The sequence below is a fragment of the Gastrolobium bilobum genome, unplaced genomic scaffold (assembly GCF_033153095.1).
Source record: "Gastrolobium bilobum isolate Gb01-03AN ecotype WA unplaced genomic scaffold, APGP_CSIRO_Gbil_v1 utg170299, whole genome shotgun sequence".
In the NCBI taxonomy this organism is placed as follows: domain Eukaryota; kingdom Viridiplantae; phylum Streptophyta; class Magnoliopsida; order Fabales; family Fabaceae; genus Gastrolobium; species Gastrolobium bilobum.
The window spans coordinates 41,556-58,950 of NW_026899087.1; the positions used below are offsets into that span (position 1 = coordinate 41,556).

A 17,395-nucleotide genomic window follows, 5' to 3' on the forward strand; every position below is an offset into this window, starting at 1 on the left:
ATTGGCGTCTTATCATAATCGATTACCTGGAATATGGTACGCTACCTTCAAGAAAGGAAGAAGCCAGGAAATTAGTCAAAGACGCAACACTGTATACCATGGTGGAAGGGCAGCTGTACAAAAAGGGATTTACTCACCTTTGCTGAAATGCCTGAACTCGCATAAGGCACAGTACATCCTGTCTGAAATCCATTAGGGAATTAATGGCCAGCACGTGGGAAGTAAGGTGTTAGCTCGGAAGGCGGTTAGAGCTGGCTATTTCTAGGCATCCATGAGCAACGATGCCAAGGAGCATGTGCAGAAATGTGATAAATGTCAGAAACACGGAAAGAACCTGTTGGCTCCCCCGAAAGAGTTAAGCTTAATTACCGCCCCGTGGCCGTTCTTTAAGTGGGGGATGGATCTTTTGGGTCCATTTACGGTAGCAGAGGGCCAACTAAAATGGTTAATAGTGGCAGTTGATTACTTTACCAAATGGATAGAAGCAGAGCCAATTACAACAATTACCTCGGCTAAAATCTAACGTTTCTTCGAGAGAAATAAAATTTGCAGGTTCGGGATCCCGGCTGAAGTAGTTACTGATAATGGAACCCAGTTCACAAGCAAAGTTTTCAAGGAATTAATGGCAAACCTTCATATCCGACATCGCTTTGCATCAGTGGAGCATCCCCAAACCAACGGTCAGGCAGAAGCAGCCAATCAAGTCATTATAGAAGGACTGAGAAAAAGAATAGAGCAATTTGCCAAAGGGAAATGGGTAGAAGAGTTGTACTACGTACTATGCGGATACAGAACCACAATGTAGACGTCCACAGGGGAAAGCCATTCAGGTTAACCTATGGATGTGAGGCCATGATTCCAGTGGAGTTGGGAGAGCCGTCCTGGAGAAGAATCCAGGCATTATCACAAACTGGAGAAGAAAATAGTAAAAAAATGGCGGTGGAACTGGACTTGATAAATGAAACCCGGGTTATGGCTCACTGCAAAAACTTTGCAGCCAAACAGCTCGTTGCAAACTGGTTCAATAAAAAGGTGAAGTCTAGATCGTTTGTGGTAGGAGATTTGGTTCTTCGTCGAGCTGACATCGGAGGACGAAATGCGGCCGAAGGAAAGCTAGCTCCAAAGTGGTGAAGGGCCATATAAAATAAAAGAAAAGCTGTTGAAGGGAGCCTATATACTGGGGACTCCGCAAGGGAAAAATATCATAAGAACATGGAATGCAGACAAGTTGAAGCAATATTTTAGTTAAAGAATAAGAAATTTTTCCGTTATTTCAAAGTCATTTATGAATAAATTGAACAAAACAATGTCCATTTTTCAAAAGATCTGATGTCTATCTTAAATTCGAGTTATTAGAACCCACCTTGCCAAAATGACAAGGATAGTGAGTTCTAGCTGGGAACCAAATCCGAGGTATTAGAACCTGCCTTGCCAAAATGGTAAGGATGGTGAGTTCTAGTCAGGAACCAAAGCTAAGGTAATGGAACCCGACTTGACCAAAAGGCAAGATCGCGAGTTCTAGCTAGGCACAAACACTGAGGTATTGGAACCCGTCTTGCTAAAGAGTAAGATCAAGAGTTCTAGCCAGGCATCAAAGCTACGGTAATGGAACCCGCCCTGCCAAGAGCAGGACTGAGAGTTCTCGCCAAACGTAAAACTAAGGTAATGGAACCCATCTCGTCAAGAGCGAGATGGCAAGTTCCACCCGACATGTACAAACTTGGAAAATAAGGGGACGCCCTTAAAACTCTTCCAAGTCCTTGCAAATAAGAGCGAAAATATTGCTATAAGCAAAAATGCCAAGTAGTATAAACAACCCTGATCAGGTTGATAAGCTATTGGAAAATCAATTAATGACGAGTTCAAGATGCACACGGAATGGTAACACATACGGTGTTTGTCACAAATCTAGGGAAAGAGTCTTTGCAAGTTAAACCGACATTAAAAAAAATCAAAATAAAAAGGAAAAGTTATTACAAAGTAAACTGGCATCCCGGATCTTCATTCAGACCACTGGTCACTCCGAAACATCTCTTGGACTTCAGCTTCAAATTGTTGCCTAGCGTCCTCAGCTTCCGGGTTAACGATGACAGTTTCAGCAGCTCCCAGATTGGGATCAGCTGGAGGGGGGATAAAAACCACACCCCGAACACAGCCAAAATAATCTAATTGAACAGTATTCAACGTCACTTCGGGGTTGAAGTACTTCATGTGATTTACTGCATTATTAAATGCGGAACCAACAGCTTTATCCAAAGCGGTCTGGCTAAGTTCATAGTCAGACTGCAAACTTTGGAGGTCAGATTTCAGCTTTTCATTCTTCAGAGCCAAAGTTGTTGTTCTCGATTCATTCTCGGCTAGCAAGGTTAATTTCTCGTTGAAGTAATTGATGAGGGACTCTTTGTTGGGATCAAGGCCAAAAGAATCTGCCACAAGTTTCAAATCGGCTTTGGATTGCTCCAAAGATGATTTTAATTCAGCAGCAGCAACAGTCAAATTTTATTCTCTTGGATCGCTTGTCACGATCAACCCGGAGTGCATCTCTATCAACCTAGAGTGCATCCTTCTCAGCACAGATCTCTGAGTGCTTCTCCAACAGCAGAGAGTAAGGCTTTAATAGTGAGGCCACCTTGAAAGCGTATAATTCAGCCTTCTGCAGCTCTTCCATCTCGACCCTCTAGACGATGCCAGTCTTATAAAAGGAGGGCGGGTAACACCACGGAGCTGTGTGGCTCCTCTCCTAAGTCCGGCAGGAAGAGGAGTAGGTGATGCGGAACCTCGGTCTACAGATACACGACACGAGTGGTACCTCTGATGCCTTCAGCAGGAGAAGCTTGGTTACACCCCGAGTCCAACTAGTTATCAGCGCCATTGGTAAGATCCAGCACGTTGGGATTAACGGCCGAGATGGAGGAAGTGGCACCTGCGGAAGGACTAATAATCCTTTGCTTTTAGCAGCAGCAGGAGGCCGAGCTGCAACTCGTAGTCAGGTACTTCATCCGCAGCAGAATCCATCTGACAATCTGCAAGTCAGGCAAGTACAATTACAACAAGAAAAAGAAACAAGTATTAAAAGACGTGTTTGAAGAAATGGAAAAGGCATACTATTTTGAGGTAGGTTGGCATGAGATCTAGCAACCAAAGAAGTTGCACTTAAATGGACTTGAGAGCCGACATGGGCTAGTAAGGTCTTAACATTAGCCTTGTCCTCCACCGATAATCTCAGTTTAAAATCAGCCGACCTTCGCAGGTGATGCTCTCGAGACTAGTAAAGAGGAAACCTTCCCTCTCCATCCTCCCCAATAAACCATGGTCTTTCTCTGACTTCGGCAACCACTTTGAAATATAAACCTTTGAAGTCTTTGAAAGAGTCACTATAAATGGAGAACAATTTCCTTAAGGGATTGCTGGCATGACCACGGATGCTGGTCCACCCTTTGAATTGAGGAGGCTCGGAACCAGTGCGAGGAGTATATATGTTAAAAAAATAAAGAAAAAGAACAACAGTGCAAGTCATGGACAAGGATGCACATAGTTGCTCAAAGGCAATGATATAGGCCCAATCGTTGGGATGAATTTGAGTAGGAGCAAGGAGGAGATAGTTTAAAAGCTGTATTCCAAAAGGAGAAAGAGGAAAGCAGATACCAATCTTGGTAATTAAGTCACGGTAAAAAAAGAAAAAGTGTGGCTCTTCAGGATTATGGCTTTAGCAAATGGGCTCGTCTTCTGCTGGGCAGAAGGTATTTAATCCAACTGGGTTACCTATGGGAAACCCGGATATCTCTTCGGTAGTCATGACAGATCTGAAGCTCAGAACTTCCTCTGTGACCCATGGAAATTGTTTACGAAGAGTACTGCTGACAGGTGCAGAACCTTTCTCGGCTGGGCTTACCTTGGCTTCCTGCCCATGGCTAGATGAGGTAATCTCCACGTTTAACTCAGCAGAAGGGGGCTCCATAAAAACCTAGAACAACAAAATGGGAGGATTAAAAATAGGAAAAGTACGTAGCAAAGAACGTACCTGAGCTAAACCTACTACTATGGGAAGAGCCTGAAGAGTCGTATGAGGTTACCAAAGGGGCAGGGGTAGATGAGCCAGGATGATGTGAACAACTTCCTAACACTAGATCGGCCATGAAATCGTTTCCTTTTTAAAAAAATTGAGCACTAAGGTAAACACAGTTAAAACAAGGATCCAGATTCCTACTACCCGAGTTGGCCGACACAGTCTGATAAGGGGTGTGAAGAGGAGCAGGGTTATGGGTTGAAGTTGGGGTTAGGTGTAAAGGGGTGGGGGTTTGACCTAGATTATGAGTAACACGTCTTGGTAACACCCCTACATTACGACGGAAACCTCGACCGCATCCTCTGGTTGGGGGGCAAGATGAAGATACTCCCCTGGTCTCACCACCTCGACAGCCTCTAAGTAAGGCAGCCTGAATTTCCTCCTCGGTTCGAGGTCTACCGAACAACCAAAATCTCGGACCAGGAGGTAGGTTCTGGATGAACTTTTCTTCTTCCTCTGTATACCTCTCTTCTTCTTCTGCATTAATTTCATCGCTATGACCGAAGATACGAGGGCAAGTGGATCTCCCTGGAATAGTGAAGTTCCTCTCACCCATCCCAAGAAAGAGTTTTCGAACTAAGAAAGGGGGGAAGATAAGCAATAGCAAGGAGGTTTCACACAGAAAATGCAATGCAAATGAATGAAGTGTAGCCAGATAAATAAGAACAAAATGGCATACTGGAAAAGAAAATGTGGCAGTACCAGGCTTATCGTGACAGAATAGCGTACGCGACAAGTTTAAAGCATGTCGAGAGAATGACAAAGCAACAAATAACATTGTAGGAAAATAAACAGGCAGAAACAAATAAAAAGGATGCTAGTAAACGTACCTGAAGTAGGTCTTGAAGGAGTATGAAGAAAAGAAACATGGAGAAATTATAAAGGGAAGTTACGAAGATGGTAAGGGAAAGGGAGTTTCGGTGAGAATAATGCAAAGGTGAAAAGAGTGAAAACCATAATATTGAAGTAATGGGAAAACCGAAGTTAAATAGGAAAAGACCCGCGAAATCAAAAGGCAAGGGCACAAGAGTAAAATTGATAATAGACAAGACAGTTGAGGGACGTTTTACAGTGGCAATTAATGCGAAACAGCGTGGGGAGGAGTAGTGGCACACGTCGCATTGGTTGAGGAGGGCCACGTTGAAAGTAATCATCTTTACGTGAGAGGAGAATCGTTTCCCAGGAAAGAGAAGTCGTTTTTCAAAAGAGGAAACCTTATCATATCTCAGGTGATTCATCTCGGATAGAGCTTATATCTGGAGTAGCTTGAAGAACCTCGTCCATCCTCTCGAGTCAGACCGACAGTGTGAAAGTGATGCCGAGGTAAAAGCAACGCTGGAATGAAGGCAAACCGGGGTGAAACGTGAACGTCGAACAACGTAACTCGGACATCTCGATACCCTGAATACTCAGTCTACCGAGCTAGGGGGCAACTGTTACGGACCTGAATGAGTCCCACGCCCACAGAAGGCCCAAGTGATGCAAGCCCAAAGGTAAGCACTATAAATAGGAGCTAAAGATCACAGGTATGACTGATCTCTTTTAACCCTACTTTTATGCAATCACACAGCGCACACACACCCCCTCTGGCTAACGTCGTCATATAGTGTGTCGTGATTCGCTGCCTCCAAGATACCTAATTTATAGATTTCTAGAGAGGAAGCACCAGATCCAATATTAATCATCTAACTTCTGGTTAGACATCTCAGCCTTAGGCAGAACACTATGTCTTTTGACATTAGACAAATTTAGAAAAGAAATAATATCGTATGAGGACTACATTGAACCAAAAATTTAATTAAACTAATATTTATCACATATAAATTTATTTTGTCAAATATAAAATTATTCTAAAACTAGCCCACGTGAGATGATGAGTATGGCATCTGACTCATGAACTCTCCTCTCAATCAAAATTTCAGATTTTTTGGTTACCTATTAATTTCAAATTAACTTATTTCCCCATATAGCTATGAAATACCTAAAAAGTTTAATATTGTAGTCAAACGATGCTAATCTGTATCGTCATTCACCATTTAGTTTTTAACTTATCGTGCTTGATTGTACCCAAAAGGACATCTGCATGCTAACATGGTCAAATGAAAAGTCAGAATTTCATTGTTTTAATAACCCTTTACTAGTCCAATTAACACCGTCTAACTTTTTGTTATTGTTGTTGAACATTAGCTGGAGGAATCAGACTCCAGTATTTTTTTTTTTTTTATGTTAACTAACAAATATTAAAGAGTTTCTGGATGTCACCGGATACTGACCACATTAATAACTGAATAGTAGGACTACAAATTACTCATAGTATGTTGATTTTTTTCAACCTAAAATGCAACTCCCAATATTTGACAGCTTAATATTACGTTTACGTACCTTGGTCTCATTGTTAATGAAAAATTCAGATGTATTGATTTTATCTATTTTTTTGTTGCAATCTGAGGAGTCCATAAGTTTGAGACAAACAGCAAAAATGCAAGTCTTTGACCAAAACATACACACACACTACAATTAATCAATCTTTAATTGCTTGGATTTTCCAAGGTCAAGTTTAGACCACTCAGTTTACTAGGCTAAAGCACTATTTTAAAATTTTTGGACCACGTCATCACCACGTAGACAGTTTTTTTACCGTAAAATTTTGAAAGACCATAATCAGGATCTTTTGGATTTAAACGTTCTTGTAATTGTGGTACAATTGTTACAAATTCAAACTATATTTGTAGGAGATAAAATATGTCAAATAAGGTGTTATTGTGTAGATCTCAAAAAGATGTGAAATAAAAAAAAATCATCTGATTTGGATACCCGAGTTAAAAATTATGGTCTTCCGAAGTTTTACGGTAACGAAACTGCTTACATGGCGTTGACGTGGCATGAGTCCCGTAAGTATAAGTAACATGTTTAACTGTTTTGAAAAATCTTATCTAAGCAACTTTAACCGGACAATTCTTTTGTCCAAAAATTTTAAAACGGTGCTTTTACCCAGTTTACTATGTAAGCTGCCTTGTTCGGCAATTAGTACTTAATCATTTTCTTATAGCTGGCCTATGCAAACCTCGTATATATATATATCACGCCTCCCTATTTGCCATGCACCCCAACCAAGTTCTAAAGTAATATATCTACCATGGCTAAAACTCTTCTTAAAACACACAACCTGTTTTCTGCTCTGCCTACGATCATCCTCTTTTGTTTGTTGCAACTAAGCAATGTTAAGTCTGATTCATTTTCATTCAGCTTCTCAAGTTTCGGGCCAGAACAAAATTTTGATATTGGTTATCTTGGCGATGCCCGTCCATCAGGTGGGGTTATACAACTAACAAGAAGAGATGGACCAGATGGTATTACTCTCCAGAAACACAGTGTTGGTCGAGCTGTTTATATTCCACCAGTGCGCCTGTGGGACAAAAGCACAGGCAAACTTGCAGACTTTGAAACTGAGTTCTCATTCATGGTGGACTCAGCTGGTAGAGAAATCCATGCTGATGGGTTGGCCTTCTTTATGATACCATTTGATGCTGACCCCAGAATTCCAAAAAATTCAACTGGGGGATTCCTTGGACTATTTAGTCCTGAAACTGCTTTCAACACAAACCAGAATCAAATTTTGGCTGTTGAGTTTGACAGCTTCGGAAATGTATGGGATCCCATTCCTGTACCCATAGCTCCTCATATTGGAATAGACATAGACTCTCTTGAATCATTGAGAACTGCAGATTGGCCTATTAATTCTGTTCCTGAAGGATCAATAGGAAAAGCTAGTATAAGCTATAACTCCAATGCTCAAGAATTGACTGTTGTGTTTGGTTATTTTAATACTCCTCCAAAAAAATTTGTTACCCTCGCACAAACAATTGACTTGGGGGGTGTTCTGCCGGAATGGGTCAGAATTGGTTTCTCTGGTGCCACTGGCGATGATGTTGAAACACATGACATTCTTTCCTGGTCTTTCAGTTCTCGCATCTAGCGCAGTTCCTTAAAGGAGGACAAAAAACGTAATGATAGGACAATAAAGTTTATTTCTGTGTCCCTAATAAAACCATGTTGGCTCTTATCAAATTAATAATCAGGATACGTTTTGTTTGTTTAAATATTAGTGCATGTATTGTGAACTTCTCCTTTCATCTCTTAATCGGTAATAGTTCATCTGTTTGATTATTATCATAAATTAACTAGTTTATCACTCTTTCTCCTCAACTAAATACAAATAGATTATTACAAAAATAAAATAAAAAATACAAATAGATGATCTAATATCGGAGTAAATGTTTACTACTCCTTTAGCACGGCTGCTTTACCAAAACGAGATACAAGGGTCACTCATAAGACATTAAGAATAAAAGAATGAATTATTCTAAAATAATGAATAGACTAAATCCAGTTAGATGAATAATTTAATTTTGTGTGCGTGTGATTAGGAGAGATAAAATCAAATATATATTACTTTCTTAACAGTGTTTTTTTTTAACAAAAAAACATTTATTGTTTCTTTTTACAACTTTTCTCATGAAAGAAAATGGTCTTGAAGGTCGATGGCATGTGAGGATGAAAACAAAAAATTTACAAAGCGGAATCTCACATGCTAATCAAGATAGATGCTTTAAGACAGTATGATGTACCTTGTTCGCGATTCAAAACCCCAAGTTGATCAGTGTTAGGTTTGAAGGTTCAAACCCTCTAACGTTGATCCTCACCACCCTACGTCAAGATGCAAGAACCCTTCTTGAAAAGCCACCAAAGGAACTCCACAAGGAAGACACTTTAGGCTTCCCAATAGGAGAAGAAGGAGGCAAGGTTAGGCTTCCCAATAGGAGAAGAAGGAGGCAAGGTTAATGTATTTAGATGAGTGAATTTTTCAGCATGAAAAACTCACAAAGTGGCGCATGGATTCTATGAGAAAAGGCTAGGTAATTTTCGAAAAACCCTAAAGAGAACCTCACAAAAGGAAGCACACTTGGAGATGAGAGAATAATTGAATTGAATCAGATTTTTCTCCCAAAAATCTGACCTATGTAGCGCCCGATGGTGGAGGAATAAGTGGAGTTGTTGCAATTCAAATCTATCCTACAACCTCCTATCATATCATATCCTCATGAGACTAAGTCTATACCTAGTCAAAAATCTAACTTAATAACCATCATATGGCCAGCCATATGGTGCGCCCTTATTCAGCCCAAAAAGAGTCCAAATACATTGAGTAGTTGCATTCAAATTTGAACCGAGTTACTCACTTATTCTCTCAACCAACCAAATCTGATTGGAGCTTATTTGGTTTCTCATATGACCATCATAAGACCCCAAAATCAGCGCCCCAAATCAGCCTTGGATGATGCCCAAAGATCTCTTCTTGATACTTGGGATTTGTTCCAACTAGATCTTATCTTATCCTTTTGTTATGAAACAACTTTTCATAGCCAATTCAAATTCAAATTCATACATTTAAATTCAAACGTTCAAACATTTAAATTCAAAATTCAAATCCAAGCCCATTACATGTACCATGCGCACTTTCCCTCTTAGGTGGGCTTCCAAACTTCTTCTTGGGCTAACAACCTTTATTAGGCCCAATACCTTTAATGCTATATTCATCAAGACAATAAGGTGTTAGTGTGTGACCCATTAGGCCCAACATAGCCACTGACATAAATGGGCTTGGGCCCAACAAGCCCACAACTCATTTAATGACAACACAGAGCACTAGCAATGCTTTGTTGCCCAAAGCTAGTTAGGTTAATGACATGATCATCTAATTACATATATTTGGTTACCGTATGTATTTCCTTTCGTCTCTGTAAGAACCCGCACCATTAATTAAGGGATTTAATTAATTATGTGAAATTAGGAAATAATTCCATAATTGACCCTAATAATTATTATGAGGCTTTAATAATTATAATTAGTGAGTAAGAATGCTGAAAGTTTCTTTTCGGAAGAAAAGTGCAGATACCGGTTCTGCTAGTCGGTGTAAATGCGTACTAAAAGAGTATCCCGGAAAATTGTAATAAGTGCATGATAATTACTAGAATAATATGTAGGACTTGTAAACCGAGTTTCAAGTCCAAATAATGAGAGCAGGTGCCAGAAACTGGTACTGGCTATGAAAAGCACGTACCGGAAAGGTGCTCCGAAAATTATAAGAAAAATATGATAATTCTTGTAAAATTGAGTAGGTTAAGAATCCAAAGTTTGGGATTAAAATGCTAAGCGTAGCAATTAAAGTTAATACTGTGTGATTAGTGCTTAAGTGTCTATATATATGTTAGCTGCACATAACCCTAGGTTGATTCATCAACTTTGTGCGTGAGTTGGTGGCTGGTCAGTCTTTGTTTCTGTTCCTTTGAGTTTCTTCACTATTTTTAGAGATCAAGTGTCACTTTTGCTTGGTTTCTTCATCTCCAAACACTTGAGCCTTGTGTGAGTGGCCTTTGTGTGTGTGTAGAGAGCTTTGTTCTGAGTTGAGAGGCTGTGTGAAGTCAGTTTGTGGGCTGAGTGGCCTTATGTGAGGGTGTGAGCTTCTTCTTTGGTTGTTGGAGCTCCAAGGAGCAAACTTTGTGAAGAAAGATCCTTGCTTGAGTGGTATTTTTCGTGTGCCTTGAAGGTCAGACTTGTAGAGGCAGTGTGGTGAGCTCCAAGAGCCATTGTTGCTCTGTTTTGAGCTTTGGTAAGTTGTACTAACCTTGATCTTGTGTTTTGTTGAGTAAAAAAGGTGTCTTGGTATGTTTAAGGAGTTAAACATGTAACCAACAGTGGTATGACCCTAAAACAATATAAAGATGCATTCTTTAACGTTTGAAAGTGATAAAAATGTAACCTTGGAGGGATATCTTCGCGAAATATCCGGATAATTGGCCGTAAAATATCCGGATATTGATATCCGGATATGGGGATCTGGATATCCGGATATTGATATCCAGATATTTGATATCCGGATATTGCCTTTGAGATATCCGGATATTGCATATCCGAATATGTCCCCGAGGAATATCCGGATATTCTGGGTTTCCGAGGAACAGTAGCGTACTGTTCATCCAGAACTGATCTATGGGTTTGTGGACCCTAGTTTGAGGAAGTTGAACTTCTTTGGTGAGAAGCTTTAAGACGTAAAACGTAATGGAAAGGCGTTGTCTTAATATTGTATGCTTGCGGTGCATGTTGTTGATGTATTGTTGGTCCATAACAGATTGTGAATCTGCTGTGTTTGGACTTTGAGCTGTGGACTCTTGGCTTTGGGTGTTAGCTTGCAAAGTAAGCTCTCGTGTCCTCGATTTAGCCATGTTGTGGTTCCACCATGTCCCATGGGGGTATGGTTATAGGCATACTGTGTTACATGCTTTGAATATTTGAAATGTTGTTGAGCTTTATGTGTAATGGCTTTTAATATGCATGTGTTGTTTCATCTTGACGGTCAGCCTGAGTATGTGGCGTCATACGATATGGTGATCCGGGGTGAATGTAAGTGGCGTCTTGCACTATGTGTGGGTATTTGGCGTATATAAATCTTGCATTTCTCTGGCCAGTAGAATAGAATTGACACACATGACATGATTATCTGCTGCATTGCACTATTTTAGAACTGATGATGATAAACTGCTTTTGAACTTATATTGTACATGTAAGTGAGCTTGGGGTGGAAGATCCTTGAGGACCCCTTGTCTTACTGAGATTTCTTGTTTAGAGATCTCACCCCACGTTTGGGGAATGCTTATTTCAGGTTCAGGTAGTATGGGAACTATAATAGCCCAACTTAATTAGTTAGTAAATCAAGTGTAATTAATTAATTAAGCATGTTTTACTGAGTGAAATTAAGTATAATGCTTAATTAAATGAATCTGAGTCACTTTGGAGTTAAAAAGTGTACTCAGTGAAAATTAAGGGGTATAAATGGGTACTGGTGAAAGTGTCCAAAATATAAAAATAAAAATAGCAATATTCCTAGAATAATATTCCAGACTTTTGGGTAAAGTTTGGTAATTATTGGAGTTGAATAGATAGATGAACCAATACCCGCTTAAAGCCACTTAACCTATGTTAAGTGACTAAAAGCCAAAAGAATCCCCATTTTTCCCCCCATTGCCGTCGACTACAACAGAAAGAAGGAGAAGAGAAGAGAGGGAGAAGAGAGGGAAGAAGAAAGGGGAGATCATAGAGTGAGCAAATCTCAACCAAATCCATCCGTTCAAAAGCCTAAATCGCTTAGAATCTCGTCCTCTTTCATAATCCTTGCTTTGTTTTGAGTGAGGAGCATTGTGGAGAGGGATATTGCCTCTCAAAAATTCGGCCATTGGAGAGATTTTGGGGTTTTGGGAAGTTCAACCTCCATGGGAGCTTGAGGAACACTCCTTGCTTGGTTGTGTGACCATTGGTGGTAAGATTCTAACCCTTGAACCTCATGATTCCTTGAAATTTGCATGAGTTAGGGTTTATGAATAGTGTTTTAGGGATTTTGATGAAATGTTGTTAAATTAGCTATGTTCTAGGAAGAATGGAGCTTAGAGCATGTTATGGAAAATGCTAGGAATGTCATTTAATCGGTGAAAATGAGCTTAGATAGCTAAATGAGTATACTTGTAAAATGGCAAGAATATGATGCTTGATATTGGATTTCTTGCATTGTTAATAAATGGTTTGGCTTGGTTGATTGATGATTGTGTCCTTGTAATGTCTAGGATTGAGACATTTGGACCGACCGTGAGTGATCAACCGCTTGAGCAAGCTATGGAGCTTGAGTAGCTCATTGGAATCGGTAAGCTCATACTTGTGTAGTGTTTTGAATTGAGTAGTTGATGGTTGATTGTGAAATACTCTTGGATGCAATGTGTTGATTGCATTACACCATGTGTAGGTGTTGGTTTTGGAGTAGAGTATTGTTGACATTGGTGGTGAACAAAGGTCGAATTGAAGCTTGAGGTAAGCCTTCGGACCTTGGGTGTAATTCCCTTGACTGTTCTACCAAGCCCTGAAAGGGTAGAGGTTGTGATTGTGTATATAAATGCAGTAAAATAGTGTAATGCTTTGTTATACGTATGTGTATGCATTTGGTGTGGCATAGGATGGTGTTTCCCTATGTTGGTATGTTGCATGACGATGCGTAAATCATACTTGGTAGTTAGCTGGCCAGTAGGACTATTTGCATCTGAGTTTCCTTAGGACAGCTTGAGAGCTCGAGGGATTTCTCCTGGAGATGTATTGCACTTTGCATAGATATGTATTTACTGCATTATTATTGTTATTGCTATTACACTGATATGGAACTGTGGGGTGGAGAGATGCTCTAAGGACCCCTGGTTTACTGGATATATTCGTATATCTCACCCCGTGTGGTGGGGACCCCCTTTCAGGTAAGGATGCTGCAGGAGCCTCTGGTGGCAAGTGGCCATATCTGGATTATGCATGAAATGTGGCATTTCTTTTGAGTTTATGCATGCCTTTTGTAGTTGACATGTATAGGATTTTATTTTGAAAGCCCATGGTCATTTGTATATCTTGATTCATTGGATGAACTTAGCCTATGCTCATGCCTTTGGTTACACCTTTTGTTGATGGGAGCCAAGGGAATGATCATAGTGTTTTGTAAGCTAAGTTCTATGATTTGTAAAGGATATGTAATGTAAATGATGCCTACTTGAAATTCAATATATGCATGCTTGTTATGTATTGAATTGTTGAATTGGTTGGGCTGAGAATCAATTAGGTACCCTTTGTTTAAATTGGGAAACGATGAGAAAACAAAGGTTATGCTGCCCAAATTCTAGCTAAACCTCATGAGGAGAGGTTGGATGAGTGCTAGGATTTAGTTTTGGGGCATGGACAATTGGGGTTTGGAATGGGGATGCATCTTCCCCTAGACTTGGACTTGAAAAATGTGGGAATTGGAATTCCTTGGCAGCGCGCTTCAGCGCCCAAAAGCGCGCTCAAGCGCCCTGCTGCCCCTGTGAGTACCAATGCATTCGGCCTCCTCGCGCTGGAGCGCCCTAGTGGGGGCTGAAGCGCCCAGGATTGCGCGCTGGAGCGCCCTGGCTCGCGCTTAAGCGTCCTTCGCTGCAGAAAGATGGGATGCTACTGTCCCCTCGTGTTTTAGCGCCCAGAGTGGGGCTTAAGCGCCCAGGGTTGCGCGCTTGAGCGCCCTGGTCCGCACTTGAGCGCCCTTAGCCACTGAAGGAGGAGATGCTTCTGTCTCTGCGCGCTAAAACGTCCCAATGGGAGCTTGAGCGCCCAGGATAGCGCGCTTGAGCGCCCTGATGCGCGCTTAAGCGCCCATCCACACTAAAATACCTGATGCTTCCTGCCTCCGTGCGCTTAAGCGCCCAGGTGGAGGCTTTAGCGCCCGATAACGCGCTGAAGCGCGCGGGACCTGTGACCAACACTCTCTTGTGTTGCTTCAAATTGTCCTAACTTGGGCTACAGTGCTCCGATTTGAGCGCGGTTTGAAGCCACGCGTAGTTAATAAAGAGATCCACAATATAGTAAAAGTTGTGAAATAAATAGGAAGTAAATTAATGGTTTAAAAATGGAATAAGAACATGATGTTAAGCTTAATTTATCTGATTCCGCAAGGTAATATGGTTATGATCACGAAAATGGGTATTATAAGTTCGGTACGTTTTAAAATGAAAAATTTATCCGGATTTTTAATTGAACCCATGTGATTGTAACTGCGCTTAATATCATAATGCGATGTTAACAAACCGGTTCTAGAACGGGGCGTTACAGGAACTGATGCCTCTGGCGGCAGGAGGCCAGAGCTTAGCTGATTATGATATTTATGTTGTATTGCTGGCATGACTGGATTTAGGTGTTGTTTACGCTTTCCGCTATTTATGATTATGTTGTTGTTGAGACTAATGTTGGGCTTGTTGCCTTATTTGAGTGAGCATGGGGATTGTCCATGACACTTTCTGTTAGTACTTTTAGATTGGAGTTGTATAACCTGCTAGTTGGTCCGGCCTACTTGTGGGTAGTCCCGTGATTTCTAGAGACACACTTATATTATATATGCTATGAGGTATTTCAGTTAGCTGTTTTATTGCAATTACATACAGGCAATGTTTTATTAATTGATTAATAAGCAAGTTGGTAATGATAATGACATCATAATTGAAAAGAAAAAGATATTCTGCATTTTTAAATAAGCGCTGCTTAATACGATAGTATGATAACATTACCGGATATATACGAGGTGTTACATTTATGGTATCAGAGCAATGGTTCGAGGGAAAAGCCTGTATGTATTGCAATAGCTAGGATGTTTGGTTGTGTCTGTCTTGTGTGTTTACTCCGTCGAATCTTATTATGAAGATGCATACGTGATCACAGTGCGTGGGCCTGATCAACTCACAATTTGTGTAACTTGTGCAGAGTCATGGTAAGATCCGGGAGAACACGAGAGACTTCTGAGGATCAATCCGATCCTATCCTGACTGCATTGGCTGAGATGCAGGCGGCTAGGATAGCCGATCAGGAGGCCACTAGATTGGCCAACGCGGCAATGATGGACGCTGTTCGCGAGGCGAACCGGATAACCGCAGAAGAGGTTCATGAAGCGAACCGGAGGACCACTGAGGATGTCCTCGAGGCGAACAGGATGGCGAACATGACGATGATGAGAGTCATGTTGGAGGAGATGAGGGTTGGTCCTGCTGTAGGCCAGTTTCGACCACCACCGCCGCCTCCACCTAGTGTTCAGGATGAGAGCCTGAGTCACATTGGCAGTGCTGCTCATGTCGCTGAGACGAGGGAGACTCTTGTAGAGCCTGCTGAGGATCGTGATGTGATAGATCGCCAGCTGAATGCTTTCAGGAAGCATAAGCCACCTGTGTTTGAGGGGTCTTTAGATCCTATTGCTGCTGCAAGATGGCTGGAGTCGCTGGATAAGATATTTCGGGTCATGCAGCGCACTGACACACAAAAGCTGATGTTCTCGACTTACATGCTGGAGGGCGATGCCCATGAATGGTGGACGAACACCTCTCGTGCTTATGAGATGCAGGGTCGTGTTTTGACGTGGCCATTCTTTGAGGAATGCTTCTTGGGCAGATACTTTCCCTACGATGCGCAGGAGAGGAAGCAGGGGGAGTTTGATGGATTGGTTCAGGGCTCGATGTCTGTTGACGAGTACCTGGCCAAGTTCAATGAGCTTGTTGTAACACCCCTAAATGTAAATACATATAGGGTGCACCTTCATCATGCATTCATCGCGCGGAAGTCTAAATTTAAACTTTACGAATGCAAATATCAGAGTGCGGAATGGAAACACATAACCATACTTATTCCATATAAAATTAAAAGCGTTAAAACGTCAATACAAAATAAATAACACTAAACATTATTTAATGTAATCCCAAAAAGATTAACTAATCATAAATAAAAACATAATTTATGCCGCATCATAAGCCCAGTCATAATGTGGTTGTGGTTCCTCTAGCCATTGTGTACTTAGTGCTTCATCGAAATCATAATGTGGAAAAGCTTCTATTAATAATTTCATAGCCTCAGTCCATAGGCCTCTATCTGTTAGATCCTTTAGTTTCTCTTCCCAGGTAGGTGGAGTTTCTTCTTCTTTACGTACCAGTCTCTTACCCTTTCTTTCCCACATAACTTTCTTATTACTTTCTTTCATCTTTTCCTGAAATGGGTGGTCAAGGGGGGTGAGATTTTGGGGAAAATCTCAGTAAGGTTCACAGCTGGAGCATTCTCCAACTATGACGCTTACTCCTGCAACAGTTTATAATAACAATACAAAATGGAACATTTAACATCATCATATAAAAATATCATGCCATCATCATCATCATCATATTCCTGCCGGCTTTTACGGACTTACGGAGATACCCAGAGTCCTCGTCAGGTTGCAACTGGAGTATCAGTGCACAGGCCAACATTTAATAGCATGGTTTTAAGTTTCAAAAATATCATAATCACATAATGTAAAGCACTATAAACATATTGCAGTCAGACCATAACTTATCATAGTTTCATAATGGTGGCATACATAGAGAGATTACTTCAACAACTGTAAACACTTACAGTGCTTGTCGTTCTTTACTTGTATACTTTCAACTTTTGATCTCTTTACTTGCCTGTTTGCTCCCTTGACTCCCTAGCATCATCATATCATCTTTTAGTAACTTATATAACATTCAACATTTGTGTTTTATCCATGTATAGGTCTCGGCTTTGCAGGTTTAATTACCTAGAGGAGTTGTTTTGCTTACTTACCCACTTGTGTAGGTTTTAGGACATTATTAGGTCATCATAACACTTAATAGAATTATTAAAGATTTCATTCTAGGCATGTATAGGTTCGGCCACCATAGATAAACA

General features: G+C 40.8%; 2 protein-coding genes across 2 annotated transcripts; both read left to right on the forward strand.

Annotated features, from left to right (window-relative positions):
• The first annotated feature begins 780 nt into the window (after positions 1 to 780).
• LOC133287105 (uncharacterized) lies at positions 781 to 1,131 on the forward strand. The gene has a single exon (XM_061484662.1). It carries the CDS (start codon positions 781 to 783, stop codon positions 1,129 to 1,131), a length of 351 nt encoding a protein of 116 aa, XP_061340646.1.
• A 6,071-nt stretch (positions 1,132 to 7,202) lies between these two features.
• On the forward strand, positions 7,203 to 8,042 carry LOC133287106 (lectin 8-like). Its single transcript, XM_061484663.1, has one exon. The coding sequence runs from the start codon at positions 7,203 to 7,205 to the stop codon at positions 8,040 to 8,042; it is 840 nt and encodes a 279-aa protein (XP_061340647.1).
• Positions 8,043 to 17,395: the final 9,353 nt, after the last annotated feature.

Coding starts and splice junctions, on each gene's coding strand:
- LOC133287105 (XM_061484662.1), top strand. CDS start 781: ATGCGGATACAGAACCACAATGTAGACGTCCACAGGGGAAAGCCATTC.
- LOC133287106 (XM_061484663.1), top strand. CDS start 7,203: ATGGCTAAAACTCTTCTTAAAACACACAACCTGTTTTCTGCTCTGCCT.